General features: G+C 42.1%; 3 protein-coding genes across 5 annotated transcripts in view; 1 reads left to right on the top strand and 2 right to left on the bottom strand.

The window, feature by feature from the left end:
* Positions 1–15,813, bottom strand: part of LOC140904947 (histone H2B 8) — a 43,260-nt gene extending 27,447 nt beyond the window's left edge. For 2 of the 3 annotated variants that reach the window (XM_073327334.1, XM_073327333.1), the window contains exon 1: positions 15,333–15,813. In XM_073327334.1, coding sequence (XP_073183435.1) covers positions 15,336–15,716 — 381 coding nt within the window. In that variant the 5' untranslated portion in view covers positions 15,717–15,813 and the 3' untranslated portion in view covers positions 15,333–15,335. Of the gene's footprint in view, positions 1–2,624; positions 6,574–15,332 lie in introns of those variants that run through there. The other variant, XM_073327335.2, reaches the window with a different exon arrangement.
* LOC140904944 (histone H3) lies at positions 12,534–13,325 on the top strand. The gene has a single exon (XM_073327331.2). The coding sequence runs from the start codon at positions 12,582–12,584 to the stop codon at positions 12,990–12,992; it is 411 nt and encodes a 136-aa protein (XP_073183432.1). The 5' UTR covers positions 12,534–12,581; the 3' UTR covers positions 12,993–13,325.
* Positions 15,814–16,924: 1,111 nt separating the features above from the next.
* Positions 16,925–17,710, bottom strand: LOC140904941 (histone H1.03). The gene has a single exon (XM_073327329.2). It carries the CDS (start codon positions 17,674–17,676, stop codon positions 17,008–17,010), a length of 669 nt encoding a protein of 222 aa, XP_073183430.2. The 5' UTR covers positions 17,677–17,710; the 3' UTR covers positions 16,925–17,007.
* Between the last annotated feature and the right edge of the window lie 2,875 nt (positions 17,711–20,585).

Raw genomic sequence — 20,585 nt, 5'->3', positions numbered from 1 at the left:
GAGTAATATTTTGTATGTATTCTCAAAAGCAAGAAAGATTAGGATTTTTTACACCATTATTTATGACAACATTTTGCTAGTCATAAATTGTTGCTGTAAAAACCTGAAGTTATATAGAGGACATTAATTAAAGATCAAAATGCTTTCAATCCATTATTTCTTTTCCCACTTACATTTAATAGAATGCAAAAGTGCTTTTGGTAAACTACACAATTAATGACAGGTTTCAGAGTAACAGCCCTGTTAGTCTGTATTCGCAAAAAGAAAAGGAGTACTTGTGGCACCTTAGAGACTAACCAATTTATTTGAGCATGAGCTTTCCTGAGCTACAGCTCACTTCATCAGATGCATGCCGTGGAAACTGCAGCAGACTTTATATATACACAGAGAATATGAAAAAATACCTCCTCCCACCCCATTGTCCAGCTGGTAATAGCTTATCTAAAGTGATCATCAGGTGGGTCATTTCCACCACAAATCCAGGTTTTCTCACCCTCCACCTGGATTTGTGCTGGAAATGGCCCACCTGATGATCACTTTAGATAAGCTATTACCAGCTGGACAATGGGGTGGGAGGAGGTATTTTTTCATATTCTCTGTGTATATATAAAGTCTGCTGCAGTTTCCACGGCATGCATCTGATGAAGTGAGCTGTAGCTCACGAAAGCTCATGCTCAAATAAATTGGTTAGTCTCTAAGGTGCCACAAGTACTTCTTTTCTTTTTACACAATTAATGTTAGCTCTATGAATTACTCATATTTGTATTGCATTGTGAACTGCATGAAAACTTTATACCTAGGGATCGTTTTGTTTTGTTTTTTTATTTGTTTTTTAGCACTAATAGAACATGATTCAGTGTTTTGGGTTTGTTTGTTTTTTTTTGAAAAGGTAATGAGAGACTTACATCAGTTCAAAAATGAGCTCATAAGCTCTAGTTATAACTAATCAATTAAAGGTTCACAAAAAGATCTGAATTATACATCTGAATTATCCATAACAATAAAAGTGAGTAAACTGTATACTCTGTCTATTCCACAACACAAGCTAGAGATTGTTGATGATAATCTTGGTTGTAACCTGGTGAAAACTAAGCCACAATCAGGTCCTAAACAACAGGGAAGAAGCTGATTTGCTATTGAAGATAATAAACCATGATAAATAAAATTAAGGCACATCATAGTAATAAGTAATAACAGTAATAAGAAAAAGAATACTTGTGGTACCTTAGAGACTAACCAATTTATCTGAGCATGAGCTTTCGTGAGCTACAGCTCACTTCAAGTTAATTATCCAGAATCAACACTGGTTATTTATGAAATATAATGGTGGTTTTTGCTTTGTTTTTCCCCTGTACACTATGTTGTGGACATGCCCTCATGTAGTTATTAGAAACAATAGTCAATATAGCCTAATGAATCCCCAGGATAAAATGAGAGAAGTCAGTTAGCACTTTTAGCATGACCCTTTAAAGGACTTCTTTGTCATTTAAAAAAAATGCCAATATGTGAGACATGATAAAGATGTGATGGTTACTACAAAGCATACTCCGATGAAATGCGAAGAATACATGGAAGCTATTAAGATAAGCAATCTCCTCCTTGTCTCCTGTTTTGATTCATCTCAATTTGTGTTTTGTTTTTTTTTTTAAAAAGGGTGGTGTAGGGTTAACTTGGAAGAGAAAGGGGATGAGAAAAAACAGCTCCATGTTTCATCCTTAATGTAAAAGTCAACCTGAGAAAGGCCCAGAGGAATATGATTTTAGAGAATTGTCCATAAAACTGAAGCACAGGAGGTAAGATATGGATGCATAGTTTGCTAGTGGCATGGTATTGTCAGTCTGGTTCACTTGAAGAAAAGGAGGACTTGTGGCACCTTAGAGACTAACCAATTTATTTGAGCATAAGCTTTTATGAGCTACAGCTCACTTCATCGGATGCATCCGCTGAAGTGAGCTGTAGCTCATAAAAGCTTATGCTCAAATAAATTGGTTAGTCTCTAAGGTGCCACTAGTACTCCTTTTTTCTTTGCGAATACAGACTAACACATCTGCTACTCTGAAACCTGGTTCACTTAGTTTCCTCTTAACGAGAAAATTATGTTAACATCACCCCGAAAATGAGGAGGTTTTAAAAATACTTTGAATTTTCTGAGTGTCTGTCCTCACCTCGGGGTATAAGTAGCTCATCTTCCCCAAATTACAAAATATATTATGAAAATATGCATTTTAATTTGTTAATGATTTTATCTGGTTCCAAAACTGACTAATGAACCCTGGTAAGCATGATCTTTGCTTCATTCAATACTTGTACATTTCATGTTGCTTCATGGTAGGTGTACACACAGTCACTCTTCCCTCCACCCACACACCCATTTATCCATCCATAAACACCCCACATGGAACAATCCTGCACTTGGGGAAAGCCCAGTGTCCCAACCAGACTCCTACACAAGCCACTCCCCCCTATTTCAATTAAACTCACTCCCCTGAACTCTATCCAGATGTAGTCCCCGCACATGTCACATCCCTTTGCTCAAATCCAGACACTCCCATGCTCTCAAATGCCTCCTCTCCACCGTTTGCACATTGTCACCATTTACCGTGTACCCTCCTCTAGATTCCAACTTTCTAGAATGCAGGATATGGGGGTAGCAGAGCTGTTTGTTTTTCCTCTCTGCTGCACTTCTTCTCACCTGGCCCTTCCCAGCTCAAGTGCCACTTCTTCCCCAACAACCATACATTGTTACTATTTTTAATCCAGTAGGACCTAAAGTGCCCAAGCAGTGCCACAGTCCTATTGCTCTAGGATTTGTACCAACTAAGGCCTTGTCTACACTACAGAGTTTTGCCAGTGTAAGTTATGCCAACATACAGCCACCACTGTAATTAAACCGCTGTTGCATGCCCACACTGTGCTCCTTGTGTCAGTGGAGCACATCCACAATAGCAGCTCTTGCATTGACACAGAGAGCAGTGCAGTGTGGGTACCTTTGGGAAGGGTTTGCAATACCTCATGGGGACAGGTACAGTGTCATATGATGAAGATTTCTAAGTCCCATCATTCCATGGGCATCCTACTAGATTGCCAACTGCTTTTCAACTGCTTTGGTAATCTGCAATCCAGTCATCTCTGTCAGAAAGCATGGATCCTGCACTGCTCTTCAGTATTGTGTGGTGCATTATGAACACAAGGCTACAAGAGGAGCCCAACGGGAAGCTATTCAGCTGGGGATACCTTGAAGGAGCATGATAACACTGAGCCACAATAATGTGTGTTGCTATAATGTGCTGAGCCTGGCATTGTTTGTCTGCACCGTGCTACGAACCTTATAATGATTGCTGTGTGTGCCTGAAAAGGAACACATTTTAAATCATTTTTTTTAAAGTAGCACTTAGTAATATGACCAAACTGACATTGCTGAACACTAACACAAGAAGCCCACAGTGTGTTGGGGGAGTGTGAGAGACTCTGTTGTGGAGGGGAAGGGGGAGTATGTGTTTGTGTTAGGGGAGAGTGACTGTGTGGGCAAGTTATCTCTAAGTTCAGACAGCAGCTGGAAGTAAACAATCCTGAGGCATAAGCTGGTGCACAGACAGCTGGTGTCCCCCTGTCCCTCCATCTCAGCTCAGCGGAGAAAAGTACACCAGCAGGGGGAGGGGAACACCCCAACATCAGCCCCCTACTCACTCCCTGGCTCTGCACAGCACAAGTCTCTTCCTCTCCCTCCTCACAGGTAAGCGGCCCACCCTGCCTGCCACTGTGGTCCTAGAGCTGGAGAGAGCAGGATTCCGCATTAATGTTTTGATTCCAGGGTTCCCTCTGAGTTCTCCCACAGTCTCCTCTCCCCACAGACCAAGGAGACCCACCTGCTCCCTGTAGTCCAGGCAGAAGTGCATTTGCTGCCAAGGAGCCGCCATGCTCAGCTGGGCAGTAGCTATGCAAGCTGTCCATGCTGAGCAGTTTCAAAACTTCCTGAGGCTTTGAAAGGGAAGGGGTGCATGCCTGTGTAGCTGGGTGCAGGGCAGTGGAGTTCAAAACAGTGAGCAGAGCGGTCACAGTGGGCATTGTGGACTGGGATACCTCCTGGAGGCCAGTTACAGCCACACTGATGCTTTGTCGATCTAACTTTGCTACATAAAGCTCTACGCATCTTGTCGAGGTGGTTTTATTTTGTCAGCGAAGCAGGAAAGTTTTGTCAGAAGGAGGAGCATTGTACTGTGCACACCTCCGCTGTTTTGTTGAAAAAAGTTGCCTTTTGCCGACAAAACTGTGTAGCGTAGCCAAGTCCATGGCATAGAATAAGAAACGTTCCCTCCCCGGCAGCCTACACTCTAAAACGTCAGGGAAGACACACAAATAACCTGTTTGGAGGACTCCAGCAGGAGGACTGATAAGAAATAAGAATGCCTTTGCACCAAGATATCAGTGCTCTAAGACTCCCCATACTACTACTGCCAAAAGCGCCCCACTGGGCCCCGGCCCTAGAGCTGGGGAATCCTTTTAAATGTTGACCGTTTGATGCAGAGGCACTGGCATCACTTATCTTGGGCACATCCTTGTGGGGCACCTCTAAATGCCCAGGGAAGCCCTAAAGTCAGTTACCCTCATGCCATCTCCTCTCCACACAGAAGAACAGCTCATCAACCTGCATATATCCATGTCCACTAACCCCTTGTCTCCCAAGCAAGAGGGGTGGGGTGGGGACGGTTGGTTGGTTTTGTTTGTTCATGTTTTGTCACTTTTAATTGATATTTTAATTATTACGGTTTTTTACACCACTTTATTAAGGCTTTTTAATGTTGTTTTTTGGGGGACAGGGGAACGGAGAGAGCATGACATGTTCTTTAGTTTTTCAGATATTTTAATTTCAAGATTCACATCTGCAAAAACACAGAGGTATCAGAAATTAGGGGAAAAGAAGCTTCTGTCCCTTATGCTTGCAGTTTAGTTTCTGGAAGGCCGCACACAGACACATCACACAATCTTACTGGACACTCCCCAAAAAGATGAACATTCACTGGAATTCAGTTGCTAAGGCATCGTTGCAGTTTACCATTCAGGTTACAATAACTTGCCACATGGTTATTCACTGTCCAAATCTTTGTTCACACAGTGTTCAGAGTGCCCAACAGTGTCTCATGCCTTTACAGAACAAAGCCATTGAGCTGCCAGGCTCTGAAAACCAGGACATACAGAATTATGGTGCACAATTAACTAACCCTTTGGAGTTGTCAGTAGCCACTGAGGATATATTGTAAGTATATTTCAGTGAGGGCTACCCTATATTAAGTGGACATGAGGAATGGCTTACAAATTAAATAGCAAAAATAAATAAATAAATAAATAAATAAGTTAACACAGAGTTAGGCCGCCCAGTCTCGAGGCAGGAGCCATTCACCAATGAGGTGACCTCCCCTGTAGTGTGGACTTGTTCTCCTCCTCCTGGCAGTCCTCGTTGAGTCTCTGCTTTGCACCTCCAGGACCACTGCCTTCCTTATACCTTGTGCCTGCAGGAATCAGGTGTCTATGCAGGGAGGCTTCTGCAACTCCGCTACCATGGGCCTGCTCCCTCACACACCAGACAAACACGTAAGAGTCATCCCTGAGTAGGTACTCTTCAGCAGCACCCCACAGCTGGGGACTCAACACTTTCCTTGCAGTTCCAGCCGGGGGTCTCTGCTCTGCAGGGCCAGGACCGCAGTCTCCCCCACCCCTTGTACCCTAGTGTCTTGGACCCCTCGGATGTGCAGGAAACCCTATGCTATCGGTGCTGCCCTAACTCTACCCCAACCCTACTGCCCACTTAATTTCCAACAACAGTAGAAATAAAAATCAATACAAACAAAAGCATCTTAAAAAATCAAGATCAACATTAATCATTACAATTGGAAAAAAATAAAAATGGAATTCTGACAAGCCTAGGCACAGATAAGAGAAAGTTAACCAGTGCAGTAAGATACATAAAAGCTACTGACAAGAAGTCCCTGTATTAGGGAAAAATTCTACATAAAGTGGTATGATTGAAGTACAAAAACCAATTAGAAAAGAGGTATGATGACATAAAAATAGCATGGACAGCTAAAGTTACATAAAATGAAGCTTGCATATGCATATTGTATGGGTTATGTAAGACACAAGGCTTAATGTTGATTGGATAGTCAGATAATGTGGAAAGATATAAATAGTTTAGTGTGTAATGGGGTAAAATCCTCAGGAAAAATCCATTGTGACCTGCCTATGCCCCAGGAGAAGGTAATTGATTGATAGTTTTTTTCCTGAATATCTGTCATTCACTGCTTTCACTGCACATGGTCAGCAGTACCCAATGCACCCCATGCTCTGTCTACACAAAATCTGTGGCTTTTAAAGTAACCATCACATACTATTTTCTGCACAGAACAGCTGCCTCATTCAGCTCCAGGATGGATAGTGGTTCATGGAATAAATCAGTGGTGAAGGAGGCTGTTGTCCACAGAACCTCTTCATCATTTCTTGAAGAAGTTGGAAGATTGCCAAGGCCCCGGGTCTCACTGAACACTGACAAATGCATAGCTGGACAGCAAGCTGGATCACCTGTGTGTTAGTATAGTTAAAATAGGTGTTAGATTTTATACAGGTGTGTTTAGTATTTGGACTTTATGAAATGCTTGTAAGTTGCTGCATGTCTTAATCTCACTTATAATATCTTTATCCGATGCTATAAGATAATATTTAAATGTTTGCTTTGTAACTATAAAAGTGTTTGCTCTAAAACTATAAACTGGCACGGTCAGGATAGAAGCATCACCAAGTGTGAAGTACAAGTTCTTTGGGACTGGGAGTAACCTGAATATTGTGGTGATTTTTGGTGTAAGACACCATCTGGCACAAAGGCAGGTTTGCTTTCGGAGGCTTGCTATAGTGCTTTAGGAGCTCACACTGGTTACTTAGTTGGTGAAATGTAATTATAGAACATACAACTAGTTTGTGGTTCTTGCCTTGTTCCGTGACAGTCTGCCCTGAGGTTGGCACTCATGCGCCTGAGCTACTCTAGGCAGCTCAACAGTGTATACTATCTGAAGTACTAGTACAGGCGAATCTAGACCTTCCCATAACTAAAGTGTCTACCCCTCAACTAAGAAGCCAGGGGGAACCACTAAGCCCAGGCTGCAAATGATTATGGGGGACAAAAAGGAGAAAACAGGATTTTGAGTAAGATCAAAGGTTGAAAATCAGGGATCCGCAAGGGGTACCAAGCAGAGGAACCCCGACAACCCCCACTACTATTCAAAGGAGTCTACAAAGTCAGTGGACACCACCCAGAGGAATTCATCCCAGAGACACGAGCAGACAAGGGACAGGAAACAGGCCTGGCAGTTGCAGAGTACCCCCATTCAGCTTCCTCCTCCTGGAGGGATGGATGGCCATCTTGGCCATTGCCAGGAGGAGGTTTATGGGGAGGACCTATGAGTGCGAGGCCATAGGCAGGGTGTTCACAGACCAGGAGGCATGGGGAAAAGTGCAGCCAGAATCTCAATAAGAGATTCTGGAGGAGCTGGGAAAGGAGCTGAAACCTGATGCCCTGTATATAAATGTGTGCCAGTGTAGCCCGCTTGTCGCAGAAGGAATCGGTGTCAGAGGAGATAGTGAATGACTCCAGTTGGAAGGCATGCACTGTTTGAAAGTAAAGTACTGGTGTGGGTGGGTCTGGGTCTGCCCAAAACTAAATGCCCACCCCCTCAGAAAAGGGAGGGGGCATTAAAACTAGGTTTCAATTGATTTATTGGGACAACTAATGAAAAAACAGGATTGGGAGCGCAGGTCATAAGGTAATAATCAGGAATCTGGTGGGGGACACCAAGCAGAAAGTTCCTGACAGCGCCCACTGCTCCTCAAAGGTGTTCAGAGAGTTAGTAGACACTGTTGGGAGTGAAGGTATATTTAGGCCTGACAGAAGCCTGCTGGGGATTTTAAAGAGTCTGTTCTGATAATGTTCAACTACGTAAGCATAAGTAGGACTGGGCATGTGTAAGAAATTGCAAAGTCATCATATTTAAATTGTGGGAACAAGAAAAGATAAAGTAACTAAAAAGCTAGAAAAGATCAGTTTGAACTAACACTAAACCTGTCTTGACAGGGGAGGAGAGTTAACATGGATAAGAGAGACTAATACCAATGTATAAGAAAAGCTACCAAAAAGTTCTAAATAAGTTTGTGTAACAAAAGGTGGTTGAAACTGTATTGTCCAGTGCTGGAAGCAACTGTGATGAGATGGTCCTAATGAGCGTCCCGCAGTAAACCTCAACTCAACAGACATGGCCCAGAGAAACTCTGTCCAGCATCATGAGTAGACAAGGGAACGGACATAGGCCTCCCCAGTAGCAGAGCACCTCTTCCTCCCCCATGCAGCTTCCTTCTCTTGGTATGATGCATGGCCATCTTGGCCAGCACCAGGAGAAGGTTGGTAAGGAGGTCCCATGACTTTGCAGGGCCACGGATGAGGTGTGCCAGAATCGGGAGGTGTGGAGAAAAGTGCAGCCAATATCTCAGTAAGAGGTTCTGGAGGATCTGGAAGAGGGCTGCAACCTGACACACCCTAAGTAGAGGTGTGCCATGGTCTCTGGCGAACAGGGGTCAGGGTAGTCAGTGAACTGCATCACGTGAAGGTTTGTAGTCAATAAGGCATGGGATTACAGGAAGAGAAGATAAGCCCTCATGGTTATGACAGTTGAATGCTGCCCTGGAGAACTGGATTCTATCCTGGACTCTCTCATAGAGTTCCTATGTGATGCAGGGCAAGTCACTTAAACCACACTTTTTAGCAGTGGTCATGAATTGTGTGTTCCTTATTTTTTCTGTGCCTTACTTGAGCCCTTTTGTCTGATTTGAAGAAGTGATGAGAGCTCATAGCTGCATCTGAGCTAAATGGAAGTTCTGGTTGTATATATTATGCTAAGTACTCTGAAAAATCAGGCCCTAGCCATCTGGAATCAGGCACCCAAAATCCATGGATATTTTTTCTTTAATCTCTGTGTTATTTGGCTCCTCATCAGAGAAATTGGATTAATCATGTCACCTCAACTCACAGGGGAATTCTCTAAGATTAATTAATATTTGGTGAGCATTATGATACTATGGTGATGAAAGCCTGTGAGAAAAGAATAATTGTGTTCAGAGGAAGGTCCGAAGAGTGTGTAACAAATAAAAATATTTCCAATAGGCTTTTTTTTTTTCCTTGTTCAGTTCAAATGTTATATCAAGACTGTATTTTGGCAGTGTGTAACATACTGTTTTCATTTATTATCTTAAGAGACATGTCATATTTTAGACATATTTACAGCTGGACTTGTCACTTGCTATCTGTCCAGTACCTTGTATTATGGGGAAAGTTGAGTTTCTATCAGAAAGTTCTAGCTTTTAGCTCTGCGGGGGGAGGAAATAATCTGTTATTCAAAATACAAGTAATCTTAATGTAAAAGCTACAGAGATGAAGAAAGAATATTTATTATTGTATTGCTATTGTATGTTTTTGTTGTTAATAGTAAATATAGCAATGTAACAGTATTTTAAAATTCTGAAGCTTGAAAAGGAGTGTTTTATTTTCTTCAGTGTCCTAGAACCCTTAGTGATCATTTTAATCCATGCTTTCTAAAGATCAGCAGACGCATAGTTAAATTGTGTTTTAGTAGCAGAGTTAGCATTAAGGTGTATTACAATTTGATATACACACGTGACAGCAAAAAAGTTATTTTTTTAAGCAATTTCCAAGCCTTTCCCACACAAAATAATTATTTCTATTTATCAGTTATATAAATGAATTCCTTTATCTGTCGTGGAAAAGGACTCTGGGTTTCTGCTTGATTATTTGTACAGTCATTCAATCAGTAGTCAGACTACTTACAGTACGGTACAGCAAAGGGAATAATAATATTGGAAAAGGAACATACGGAGGTAATGAACGAAAGAAAATAATACGGTATCGGATAATACAAGAGGGCCCTGCTCTATCTTTGGATGAAATACAGTAAATGCACTGATCACATTAGTTCTCCCTTCGCACACTTGGGGAAATGGCAAGGAATGCTGGGGAGCTGAAGAAAGGTGATGTGTCCCGAAACCTGATTGGTCAGATTTTACTGCAGACTGCAAATCCATAAAAACCAAAGGAGCAGTTTGAAACCAAAATAGGCACAAAAGTGAAGCAGTTTTACCAGAAGATCCTCCAGAAGGCAAAATAAGGTAATGGCAAATGAAAAATGCCATTTGACAGCTGCTCTTATTTAAACAATTAACAGAGACGCCAGGTATTGCCAGAAAATCAGGGATTCCTTTGAATTAATAATTAGTAGAGGTAGGATTTGATAATTTGCCAAAGTTTGAAAAAATGATTATATATATATATATATTGCGGAGTCTAAATGGAATAATGCTCAGACAATGGCAAGCGCAAGGGCCGGGCTAATAAGCCGCCACTTTTCTTCTAACTCAAGCATCACGAAGACAGAGGCTAGTGTGGGAGGATAACAGAGAATAGACCCCGCCCATGTTTTTCTTGACAGTTTTCAATCAGGTCGTCCCCACGGATCTCAGCCTCAGGTGATGTTTCATTGCACAAACTATAATCTAAACTGCACTCGGTAAACGGTAGGGAGAGGGCTATCAGAAAGTGCTTCTCCATAATGTCCACGGTATTTCAAAGCTTGGATCGCTTGTAGGGGTATAAAACGTATCTCGAAGAGAATGCTGAAGAAACTTGAAGATTCTGATCTGTTATCTTCATTAAGCATGCTTTACTTTTTCCTTCTCCCAGTCAGACCAAAACATCAACAATACAAAGGCGCTTTTCAAAGCCTCCCTAGACTTTCACAATAAGAACTGTTACTTTTAGTAACTTCCTTCAAAGGTGTGGGGAAAGACTTTTACCTTACACATCAAATCGTTTATTATTATGTGATAATTCCCAATTTCTTAATCTTTACCAGCAATCTGTTCACAGCCATTGATCTATGAGAAACATTGTATGAAAGCAGCTGTCTGCTCTCTAGTTCCATATATATATATATATGAAACAAAAAATTGAATGCTAGCTGATACCTATAAGAGGTCTCAGGAGAAAACTCACAAAAAGTCTAACTCAGTTCTTTCCTGTTGTATGTGGTACTTAATATTTAATTTGTACCATATTCAGATAATAGATTTAAATAAAAGTATTATAGTGATTTTAATAAGGGGTAGGTGGTTCTGAATACTGTCTAGAGAAAAAGAGCCTTTTCAGGGAGATGGCCTTGGTGCTCTCAGAGCTACTGTTTGGGCAGCCGGCTTGCAGCAGCCGCAGAGGGACAGCAAGCTATATCTCCTAGGAAGGGATACCCGAGGACTTTCCGGTCCAGGCTAGAAAGCTTAGTTAAAACTATTCCTCTCACAGCAGCTTCTGCCTCCAAAGGGGGGCAGGGGGAACCCGTGAGTAAGGGAAATGGAGAGACTGGGGATGAGTTAGAGACCAAAATACCCTTTCTATCTGGCTAGTGGGCCCCTGATTTGACACACTTAGTTTGAAAAGTCCACTCTGTTAACAGATAAGTTAGTGATAACCCTCCCCTGTATGTCCTCCTAGGGACTATTCATAACCTACTTAAACAATCTCTACCCTTGCCGGTTGGAGGTGGGAGTTTGAATACTCCTTTAGTATAAAATTGTTGGGGGGGGGGAGGGCTAGTATCTAATGATTTGTGTCCATTTTTTCCACTGATTTGTTAGTCTCTAAGGTGCCACAAGTCCTCCTTTTCTTTTTGCGGATACAGACTAATAGGACTGCTACTCTGACATTTATTAAACCAAGTAGATTATTGTGAACAGAAACAGATTAGACTGTAAAATAGAAACTTAATCCTTTTACTAGGTAAGTATTGCAACGCAAGTGATTACTGTTTAAAAATTTCTTCGGTCTCACGTGTTTAATTAAGGTTTCAGGGAGGACGAAAGGACTAAAGGTCTGTCTCAAAGCGGGGTTAGAATTGAAGGATCATCCAATCCTCCAAATAACCACAAACTGAAACATGAAACACAATGAAAACGGGGGGATTTTATTGTGTTTCAATAAAACAATAAATAAACTAGGGTTTAGTTATTACCCTTCTCTGTCTCCAGAGATGGGTGTTCGACTGTAAGAGAAATAAGGAGCGGGAATGACATTCATAAACTGGCTATTTTGAAAGAGAAGTAGCGAGACATGGAGCCTCCGATATAAAAGAACAAGAAACTGAGGTAGTAGCGAAGGAAAGGTAGAGTCTGTTTCCGAGAGAGGAAACCGCACAAATGTTCGGTGCTGGGCGGTCCAGGAATCGCGGATTTCAGGGAAATGAGCTGTGGTGCAGCCACATTGGGAAAGCCGTAAGCTTTGGGATAGTGGTGAGGCGGGAAGGGTCCTATTTCAAGAGTACAGAGCGGGCTTTTTCAAATTTTCAAATTACCCAATGACATATGGCTCGTAACCATCAGCCAATCAAGAAAGAGAGTTTGCCTATAAATACAGCTAGTGCCGCAATAAACGCTTCTCTTTTTCCGTTTTCTTTCAGAGGTAATAACGCTTTGTGTTTCTTGCAATGGCCAGAACCAAGCAGACCGCCCGTAAATCTACCGGTGGCAAAGCCCCCCGTAAGCAGCTGGCCACTAAAGCTGCTCGGAAGAGCGCGCCTGCAACTGGGGGAGTGAAGAAGCCTCATCGTTACCGACCCGGCACCGTGGCCCTGCGAGAGATCCGCCGCTACCAGAAATCCACTGAGCTGCTCATCCGCAAGCTGCCCTTCCAGCGCCTGGTGCGTGAAATCGCCCAGGACTTCAAGACCGACTTGCGCTTCCAGAGTTCGGCCGTTATGGCCCTGCAGGAGGCCAGCGAAGCCTACTTGGTGGGGCTCTTTGAGGACACCAACCTGTGTGCTATTCACGCCAAGAGAGTCACCATTATGCCTAAGGACATCCAGTTAGCCCGGCGTATCCGCGGCGAGAGAGCTTAAAGGCTACTCAGCCCTCTTCCAAATGACCCAAAGGCTCTTTTAAGAGCCACTAAAGTTACACTTGAAGGAGTTGTAGCACACCTCTAAGTAAGTCTCTAAGATGCCACAAGTACTCTTTTTCTTTTTGTAATGTAAGTGTTGTTCCGCGGTGGTACACCACTGTAGGTAAACTGCTTTTTAATTTAATAGGAGTAGTGTTCTGTCTTTTCAGTAAATGCACTTATTCCCTATTAACTTCTAAAGAAAACCCGAGCCAAATACAAAGTTGCTATTTAAAGCTTTAGCTTCAAGTCCCTTTCCCACTTTGGGGTGATTATTTGACAAACTCTAGAAATATTTCATATAAAAACCCTTTGCAATTCGAAAAACAGTGATATTTCCTCTTTAAAAATACTCAACTACATCGACTTCTGTAGGGAGCTGGGGGTAGTCAAAGGATTTCTTAGTTTACTTTTAACCAGATTTATCACGTGGAAACCTTTATTCTCAGTCTGGCTAAAAGTAACCTGTAAACAAGCCGCCAATGGGTTAGTTTGGGGTGCGGTATGTGAATGATAAACAAGGTTTGAACAATTCCTTTGTAAAATTCAAGCTAATCTAATTGGAAACGAAACACAAATGCGATCTTTTTCAGAGGAGGGAAGGAAGGTGGGAGACAAAGAAAGCGGCATTCTTGTGTCCTATTCTCCTTAACGCCGCGTATTAAACCAGCTAGATTATTTTGCTCGAAGATGTATCAGGATGAAACTGTAGACAGAGAAATTCAATCATTTCACTTTTGCAAATAACTATTTAAAAACTCCTCCAGTCTTTCATCTGTTTAAGGCAGGACTGAAGGAAATTAAAGAGATCCCTCAGGAGGGTGCAGTACCCCATAGTCACAGAGAAGAGAATTACTGAAGGGTAGTTGTGCCAACCTCTAAATAACCGCAAATTAAAACACGAAATACGAGGATCGAGAGACGTTTCATCCCATTCTGTGGGTTAACTATTATCCCCGCCCCTTAGCTCTGGGGATTGATGTGCGTGATGGGTGTTCAGCTGTAAGAGAGAGAGCAGGAATGACATTGTTTAATGAACTGGTCGTTTTGAAAGAAAAATAGCGAGACACGGAGCCTCTCATATAATAGAAGAAATAAATATGCACCGAGGTGGCAGAAAAGGGAAGGCGGTTTTGTAGACCGAGTAGCGGGGACGGGGGCAGCAGACGAACGCGGCACTGGGGTGGTTCCGGGTGCCTGAATTTCAGGGAACCAGCCAGCTTGTGGCGACCGCTTTCGACCTGTGCTTCCAGAGCTCGGCCGTTATGGCCCTATAGGAGGCCAGCGAAGCCTACTTGGTGGGGCTCTTTGAAGGTATTAACTTTAACTGTATTTTCCACTGCATGCATCCGATGAAGTGAGCTGTAGCTCACGAAAGCTTATGCTCAAATAAATTCGTTGGTCTCTAAGATGCCACAAGTCCTCCTTTTCTTTTAACTTGTGTGCTGTTCACGCCAAGAGTCACCATCCTGCCCAAGGACATCCAGTTACGCCGGCGCATCCGTGGTGAGAGGTTTACAGGCTGCTCAGCTCAGCCATCTTCTGCAACTTCCAAATGACCCAAAGGCTCTTTTAAAAGCCACTACATTCACACTGAAAGGAGTTGTAACACCCCCATACCTTTGAACATTTGTTATCTTTTAAATATTTATTAATGTTCTTCTATTAACAGTCCCAAATAGCAAGATTATTCAGATAAACTAGAGAGGGAGAGGGGAAGCATCGAGTTTTAGCTACAGGAACTTAAAGAATTAGAGAAACCATGAGGCAACCAACTATCCTTCAGGCAGATATGATTGATACATTTTGAATAAGCAGATAAGAATGATATTAATGGAACCAAAACTTTTTAGTCAAATTCAGTTAAATAGAGAATTTAACAGTTTAATCTGATCAAATTTCAATTTTTATTTACCGGACCAAACAGTTTAGCCATATTTTATATTTCTTGGGGGTGACACCTCACCGAACTATTGGTTGGGAGCGGCAGAAGAGAAGAACGAGAGACAGCGACATTTTGCATTAACATTCTAAAACCTGATATAGTTTAAATTGACTTAATGCCATATTTACTAGAGCGAAATCAGTCTCCCCACGATATAGGGAGCATATGCAATGAAAAAATAACTTTCATAAATCACCTGAGACTAAAGCACATTAATATTTTTAAAATAAGCTTTGTTAGAGCTTGAAAAACAGAAGCAACAGCAATTAGTGATATCAGAGCTCTTTGGGTGAGAAAGTGGATGGCTCTTAAAAGAGCCTTTGGGTTAAAAGTGTAGGTAATCTCACAACAAACCATTTACTTGGAGCTGGTGTACTTGGTGACGGCCTTGGTGCCCTCAGACACGGCGTGTTTGGCCAGTTCCCCCGGCAGAAGCAGGCGTACAGCGGTCTGGATCTCCCTGGAAGTGATGGTTGAACGCTTGTTGTAATGAGCCAGGCGAGACGCTTCCCCCGCAATGCGCTCGAAGATGTCGTTTACAAAGGAGTTCATGATCCCCATCGCCTTAGAGGAAATACCGGTGTCCGGGTGAACTTGCTTCAACACTTTGTACACGTAGATGGAATAACTCTCCTTCCTGGTCTTTCTGCGCTTCTTATCGCCCTTCTTCTGAGTCTTGGTCACAGCTTTTTTAGAGCCCTTCTTGGGAGCGGGAGCAGATTTTGCTGGCTCCGGCATCTTAACAAAAAGTACTCTGTCTTAAAAAACTCGACGAACACTAATCCGCTACTCTTGTATACGTAGGAACAAGAAGTATAGAAAAAATGGCGTCCGCCCCTCTATTTATAGAAGCCTTATGCAAATTAGGTGTTTTCCTTTCCTCTTTCTTATTGGATCTGAGAATCAAAAGCCGTCCCCTCCGGCACATTTTACCTGTCTATTGGTCAGAGTTAGATACACATTACCATTGGCTGTTCAGGCAATAACTTTTCAACCTATCATAAATCATTTAACTCTCTAAAGAGAAGTGGTAGGACCGTGGGCCAGAGAGTGTCATTTTTTCGCTGTTCTTTTATTAAGTTGTGTGTTAGAGCACAACGATGTCCGGCCAGGGAAATTAAGGAAGTAAAGTGAGGTTTAAGAACAGGTCTCGCTTCTTGTGTCCCTTCTCTGAGTGTAGTGAAAATATGCTAATGCAAAATAACGTATCCATCCCTTTCTGTTCTTTCGCAACAATCATTAACGGCACCCTTTAGAAAGTGTATTAGGGTATTTACGAGAGAGTTGTATTAAATTAACAAAATGATAAATTATACACACATCTTCCTTTCCAGGTTATTTTTGCAGTTACGAACGAAACAATATATAAAATATATAAAACAGCCGATTAATCTGACTGGAAACCAAATAAAAATCCCTGGGAGATAATTTGTCGTTTTCTCAAGATCGCCCACCCTGAATGCGCGAAGGAGAGTCTATATGACACTGAATCCCCCTTAAGAAAAAAATAGTTGTTACTGGCCAATCCTTGCACAGAGTGGGATTTTTAAACTACAACTGGTTTAAATCCACTCTCAAAAGAGGGCAGAAAATGAACTTTTGTTTCTAAATCGCCGTTTCCGATCACACCCTGTTCTCTATCCCTCCCCCTCCGACAGAGACTGAAGCTGACACAGGAGTAATGATCGTAAATATCTTTCCATAAACAAACTCCTGCCAATAGATTTGAAATACGCCCCCCGGTTGATTTCTAGCAGGAGTGGTAAAATTACAGTAAGAAAGGTACACAGTAGAAAGAAAGACTATCTCCAGAGGCTCTTTCATGTTCCTTCTGAATGATGCACAAACCTATTCTATTTGCCTTTTCTTTACTGTGATTCTCATGTGGCTAAGCGAAATGGGAATATCTGCCTTTCACTGAAAAGGCACCATGACATAAGTGAACCTAGAGTTTCAGCTCCTTTTGGGAAAGAATGGGTGGCTCTTAAAAGAGCCGTTGGGTTTTTTATGGTAAAGATCTCACGCCATTTCACTTCTTCTTAGGCGCGCCCCTCTTAGCCTTCACTGTTTTGGGTTTCGTCGGCTTGGGCTTGGCCGCCTTGGGCTTCACAGCTTTGGGCTTAGCCGGGCTCCTGGCTGCCTTCTTAGGCTTGGCGCCAGCTTTCACCTTTTTCGGGCTCTTGACCGTTTTCTTGGCTGCTGCAGCTGGTTTCTTCGCTTTTTTCGGGCTCTTTTTCACGGCCGCAGCCTTTTTGGGTTTCTTGGCGGCGCCGGCGGGTTTCTTGGCAGCTGGTTTCTTAGGCTTTGTCACTGGCTTCTTCTTGGGCGCCTTTTCCTTGGTCTCACCCGACTTTTTACTGAGCTTAAAGGAGCCCGAGGCACCGACACCCTTAGTATGAACTAAGATGCCTTTATTCACCAGACTCTTAAGCCCCAGCTTGATGCGGCTGTTGTTCTTCTCCACATCGTACCCTCCGGCGGCCAAAACCTTCTTAAGAGCGGCCAGCGAGACCCCTTTGCGCTCCTTGGAAACGGACACCGCCTTGGTGATCAGCTCGGTCACGCTGGGACCCGCGGCCTTGCGAGCTTTGAGTCCTCCTGCCGCCTTCTTCGGTTTTTTAGCTGGAGCTTTCGAAGCTGGAAGAGGAGCTGCAGCCGCAGCTGCTGTCACTGCAACAGCGGGCGCGGTTTCAGACATGGTCACACCGTCGATTTACAAACGCTCTACACACGCCTCACTACAGTAGATGGCTTGTATTTATAGAGACGAGCTCGTCTCTGATTGGTGAGTTTAAGAACCCGCCCAGCTGTAAGGCAGACAGAGCTCTTTTCCCCGCTCAGTTTGTGTTTCTTCGGAGAAAATAAAATGTATTTTTTGCACAATATCTGCCACAGAATCACCCCATTTTACAATCATGAGAAGGTGATATAGAACATTTTTATCTGTCAGTATTTTCTGTTGAAAATAATAATACTGTGATAAAGAAGACCCAATAAATCTTGCATCCTGGAGCTTGATGTACCTCTGAAGAGAGAAAGTTTTGTTTTTCTTTGTAAATTAAAAATGTTCTTTTAGGAATAAGATCAGAAAAAGAATGCAGTACTAATCTTTAGAGGGTCTTCTCCAAATCATATAAGAAAGTGAGTGATTTGTATCAATGTTCTCATTATAAACTGATTTAAAAGAGACAGAGGTAGCACAAACTCCCACAAACTAGATTTCAGCTTTGCTTACCAAGGTCTATAACCCTTGAATACTAGGAAATAGTACTGACTTAACTTAGGGGATCTTTCCACACCATCTAGACTAAAGTTCTGTGAGGGGCCGTTTACTTCCCATAAGGTAATAATATGTGTTTTGTGGTATTATCCCCCACAAATTATCTACTCTTGGTACAAAACCCAGATTCTAGTTCTTGTAAAATAGGAAAGGGATGCATACCTTAGCCTGATGACCAATGGGTATATAAAAATATTAAAGCATAATTACTGGCTATTGTTTAATTCTAAATTACAAAGAAACAAATCATACTCTAGGTTAAAAAAAGGGGGGGTATTTTTTCTATAAAATAAATTAGAAATCATCCATTAATCTGAAAAAAGAAAGAATGGCAGATGTGAAAGTGTGTGTGGTGTGTGAATCTCTGTAATTAAAATGATCTGAAAACACAATTCCTACACCCCTTTAGCTTCTAAACTAGAGACAAACAGTAGTTGTTTCTGGACAATCCACTTTGCTAGGTCTCAAATCAGTGCATAGGGACATTCCTATATGTAAAGTCTGTGTCAACAGGACCTAGCTGTAGAAATTGAATGATTGTACTCAAGTGAATCTGAATAAATTATACCAGCAATACCATTCATGTTTCTTTCCTTAAAGAAACACTTTATGTTTATTCATTCATGATTGGCTCCAGTGCTTGACTCATATAATAAAGGAGTGTTGTATCCATTAGGATCAAAAGCCCTGCTTAATAGCATCACATTCATTCAATGAATATCTTTCCCTTGGAGACAAATCTCTGGAAGGGAGAGGTTGGCATATGAAAGTCATAACACCCTTTAATCCTGTGGGGTCAGAGATGGTAGTAGGCCCTGAGAAGGATTTCTATAGACCAAGGCTGAATCTATTTTCTTTATCCTTATCCTGAGCACAGCAGGTAAGGTACTTGTCTCTGGAGAGCCATTGCCTTCAATCTGTGTCTTTTAAGGGGTTATGTTTAATGAGGTTTGGATTAGTGTAACTGGAAAAACTCAGTCTTTTCCTCTGTTCTCACAGTACAATGCAATTAGTTGGAAGCATTCTTCTCTTCCATTTCTCTATTTTCTTGTTCTTTCTTTTTTTCCTCTCCCTTCATAAGTGGAGTCAGCAGCCTAGGTCACCCCAGCTATGGAAGAGGGTATGTGTGTGAATGGGGCAAATTGGGAAATCTCAATGGTGAATCAAATTCCCGCAAAGCACACTCCCTTTTTCTGACAAACGCACATTTGCACACATGTTCCCATCCCTAAAAAATTCAGCTAATTAGGAAAGTTCCCCTTTTGTTATTTATTAGAATAAATGAACAACCAGTTCTGAAAGAATGGCAGGGGCTGTGAATGGTTCCTGGGCAGGGGAGGGAAAACCAATGGATATGGCACCTCTTGTTTTATCAACGTGTGAAAAAGGTAGCAATGTCTTTTTTTCAAACTCAGCCTTACTTTGTTGTGTCATGGAGAAACTCAGCAGGTCTGTGTGTATATATATATATATATATATATGATGGCTCGCATCTCAGTTATAAGGGAACCTAATAAGGATATGTAAGTACTTCCAGCTTTAATAGCCAGAGAGCATAGTGACTTGCCCATTCTGTGGTTGACATGCATGGAAATGGAAACTCAAAGCAGTGCACATTGCCCTGTGATGCAAACACCAATTAGGAGGATGTGGCCTGGGGTGCTTACAGAGAGGCCACTCTTGCCGAGCCCTTTTCTACACATGAGAAAGGTGGCATGCGTGGTCCCAATAGTAACACACTTCACATCCCTATTCTAAAAGGCTCCTAATGGTGCAGCAGTGATCACACTAGACAATAAAAAAACAAAACAAAAACACTTAACCTCCCTGTGGTATTCCACTCTGCCAATTTCCAGGGGTACCATGGCAATATGGATGGGGATCACTGATGCAAAAGCCCCTGAGTGCGCCAACAGCCATCAGACGGAAGAAACTTTCCATCGCTACAAACATGAGCTAGCTTGGCAAGGGCAACCTAGAGGTGAAAATGTTCTGTTGCCCCTTACCAATCCCATGGACCATCCACTCTCAATTAGGGGGGGAGGGGAGATGGAGGGATTTTATTGGAATGGTTACAGCCAATAAATAAAATAATAATAATATTTCACAAGTCATAATTTATTTAGATAAAGAAGAGAGATGGTAATATACCCCAAACTTATTTGGTGCCTCCAAGGTAACAGATAACCCTGGTGGGATCAATTTTAAATTATTCTTGCTATGTAAATAAATATCACATCTTTTAAAATTATTATTATTGATTTGTTTGTTTCAGTAATGAAGCATGAGTTTATATTATTTGCTGAATAGCCTGGTATGTTGCCCAG

Source organism: Lepidochelys kempii, chromosome 1, assembly GCF_965140285.1.
Source record: "Lepidochelys kempii isolate rLepKem1 chromosome 1, rLepKem1.hap1, whole genome shotgun sequence".
Lineage (NCBI taxonomy): Eukaryota > Metazoa > Chordata > Testudines > Cheloniidae > Lepidochelys > Lepidochelys kempii.
This window is presented reverse-complemented; position numbering and strand designations above follow the sequence as displayed.

Bases quoted from the DNA above. Each gene is read 5' to 3' on its own strand.
- LOC140904944 (XM_073327331.2), top strand. From the start codon at position 12,582: ATGGCCAGAACCAAGCAGACCGCCCGTAAATCTACCGGTGGCAAAGCC.
- LOC140904941 (XM_073327329.2), bottom strand. From the start codon at position 17,676: ATGTCTGAAACCGCGCCCGCTGTTGCAGTGACAGCAGCTGCGGCTGCA.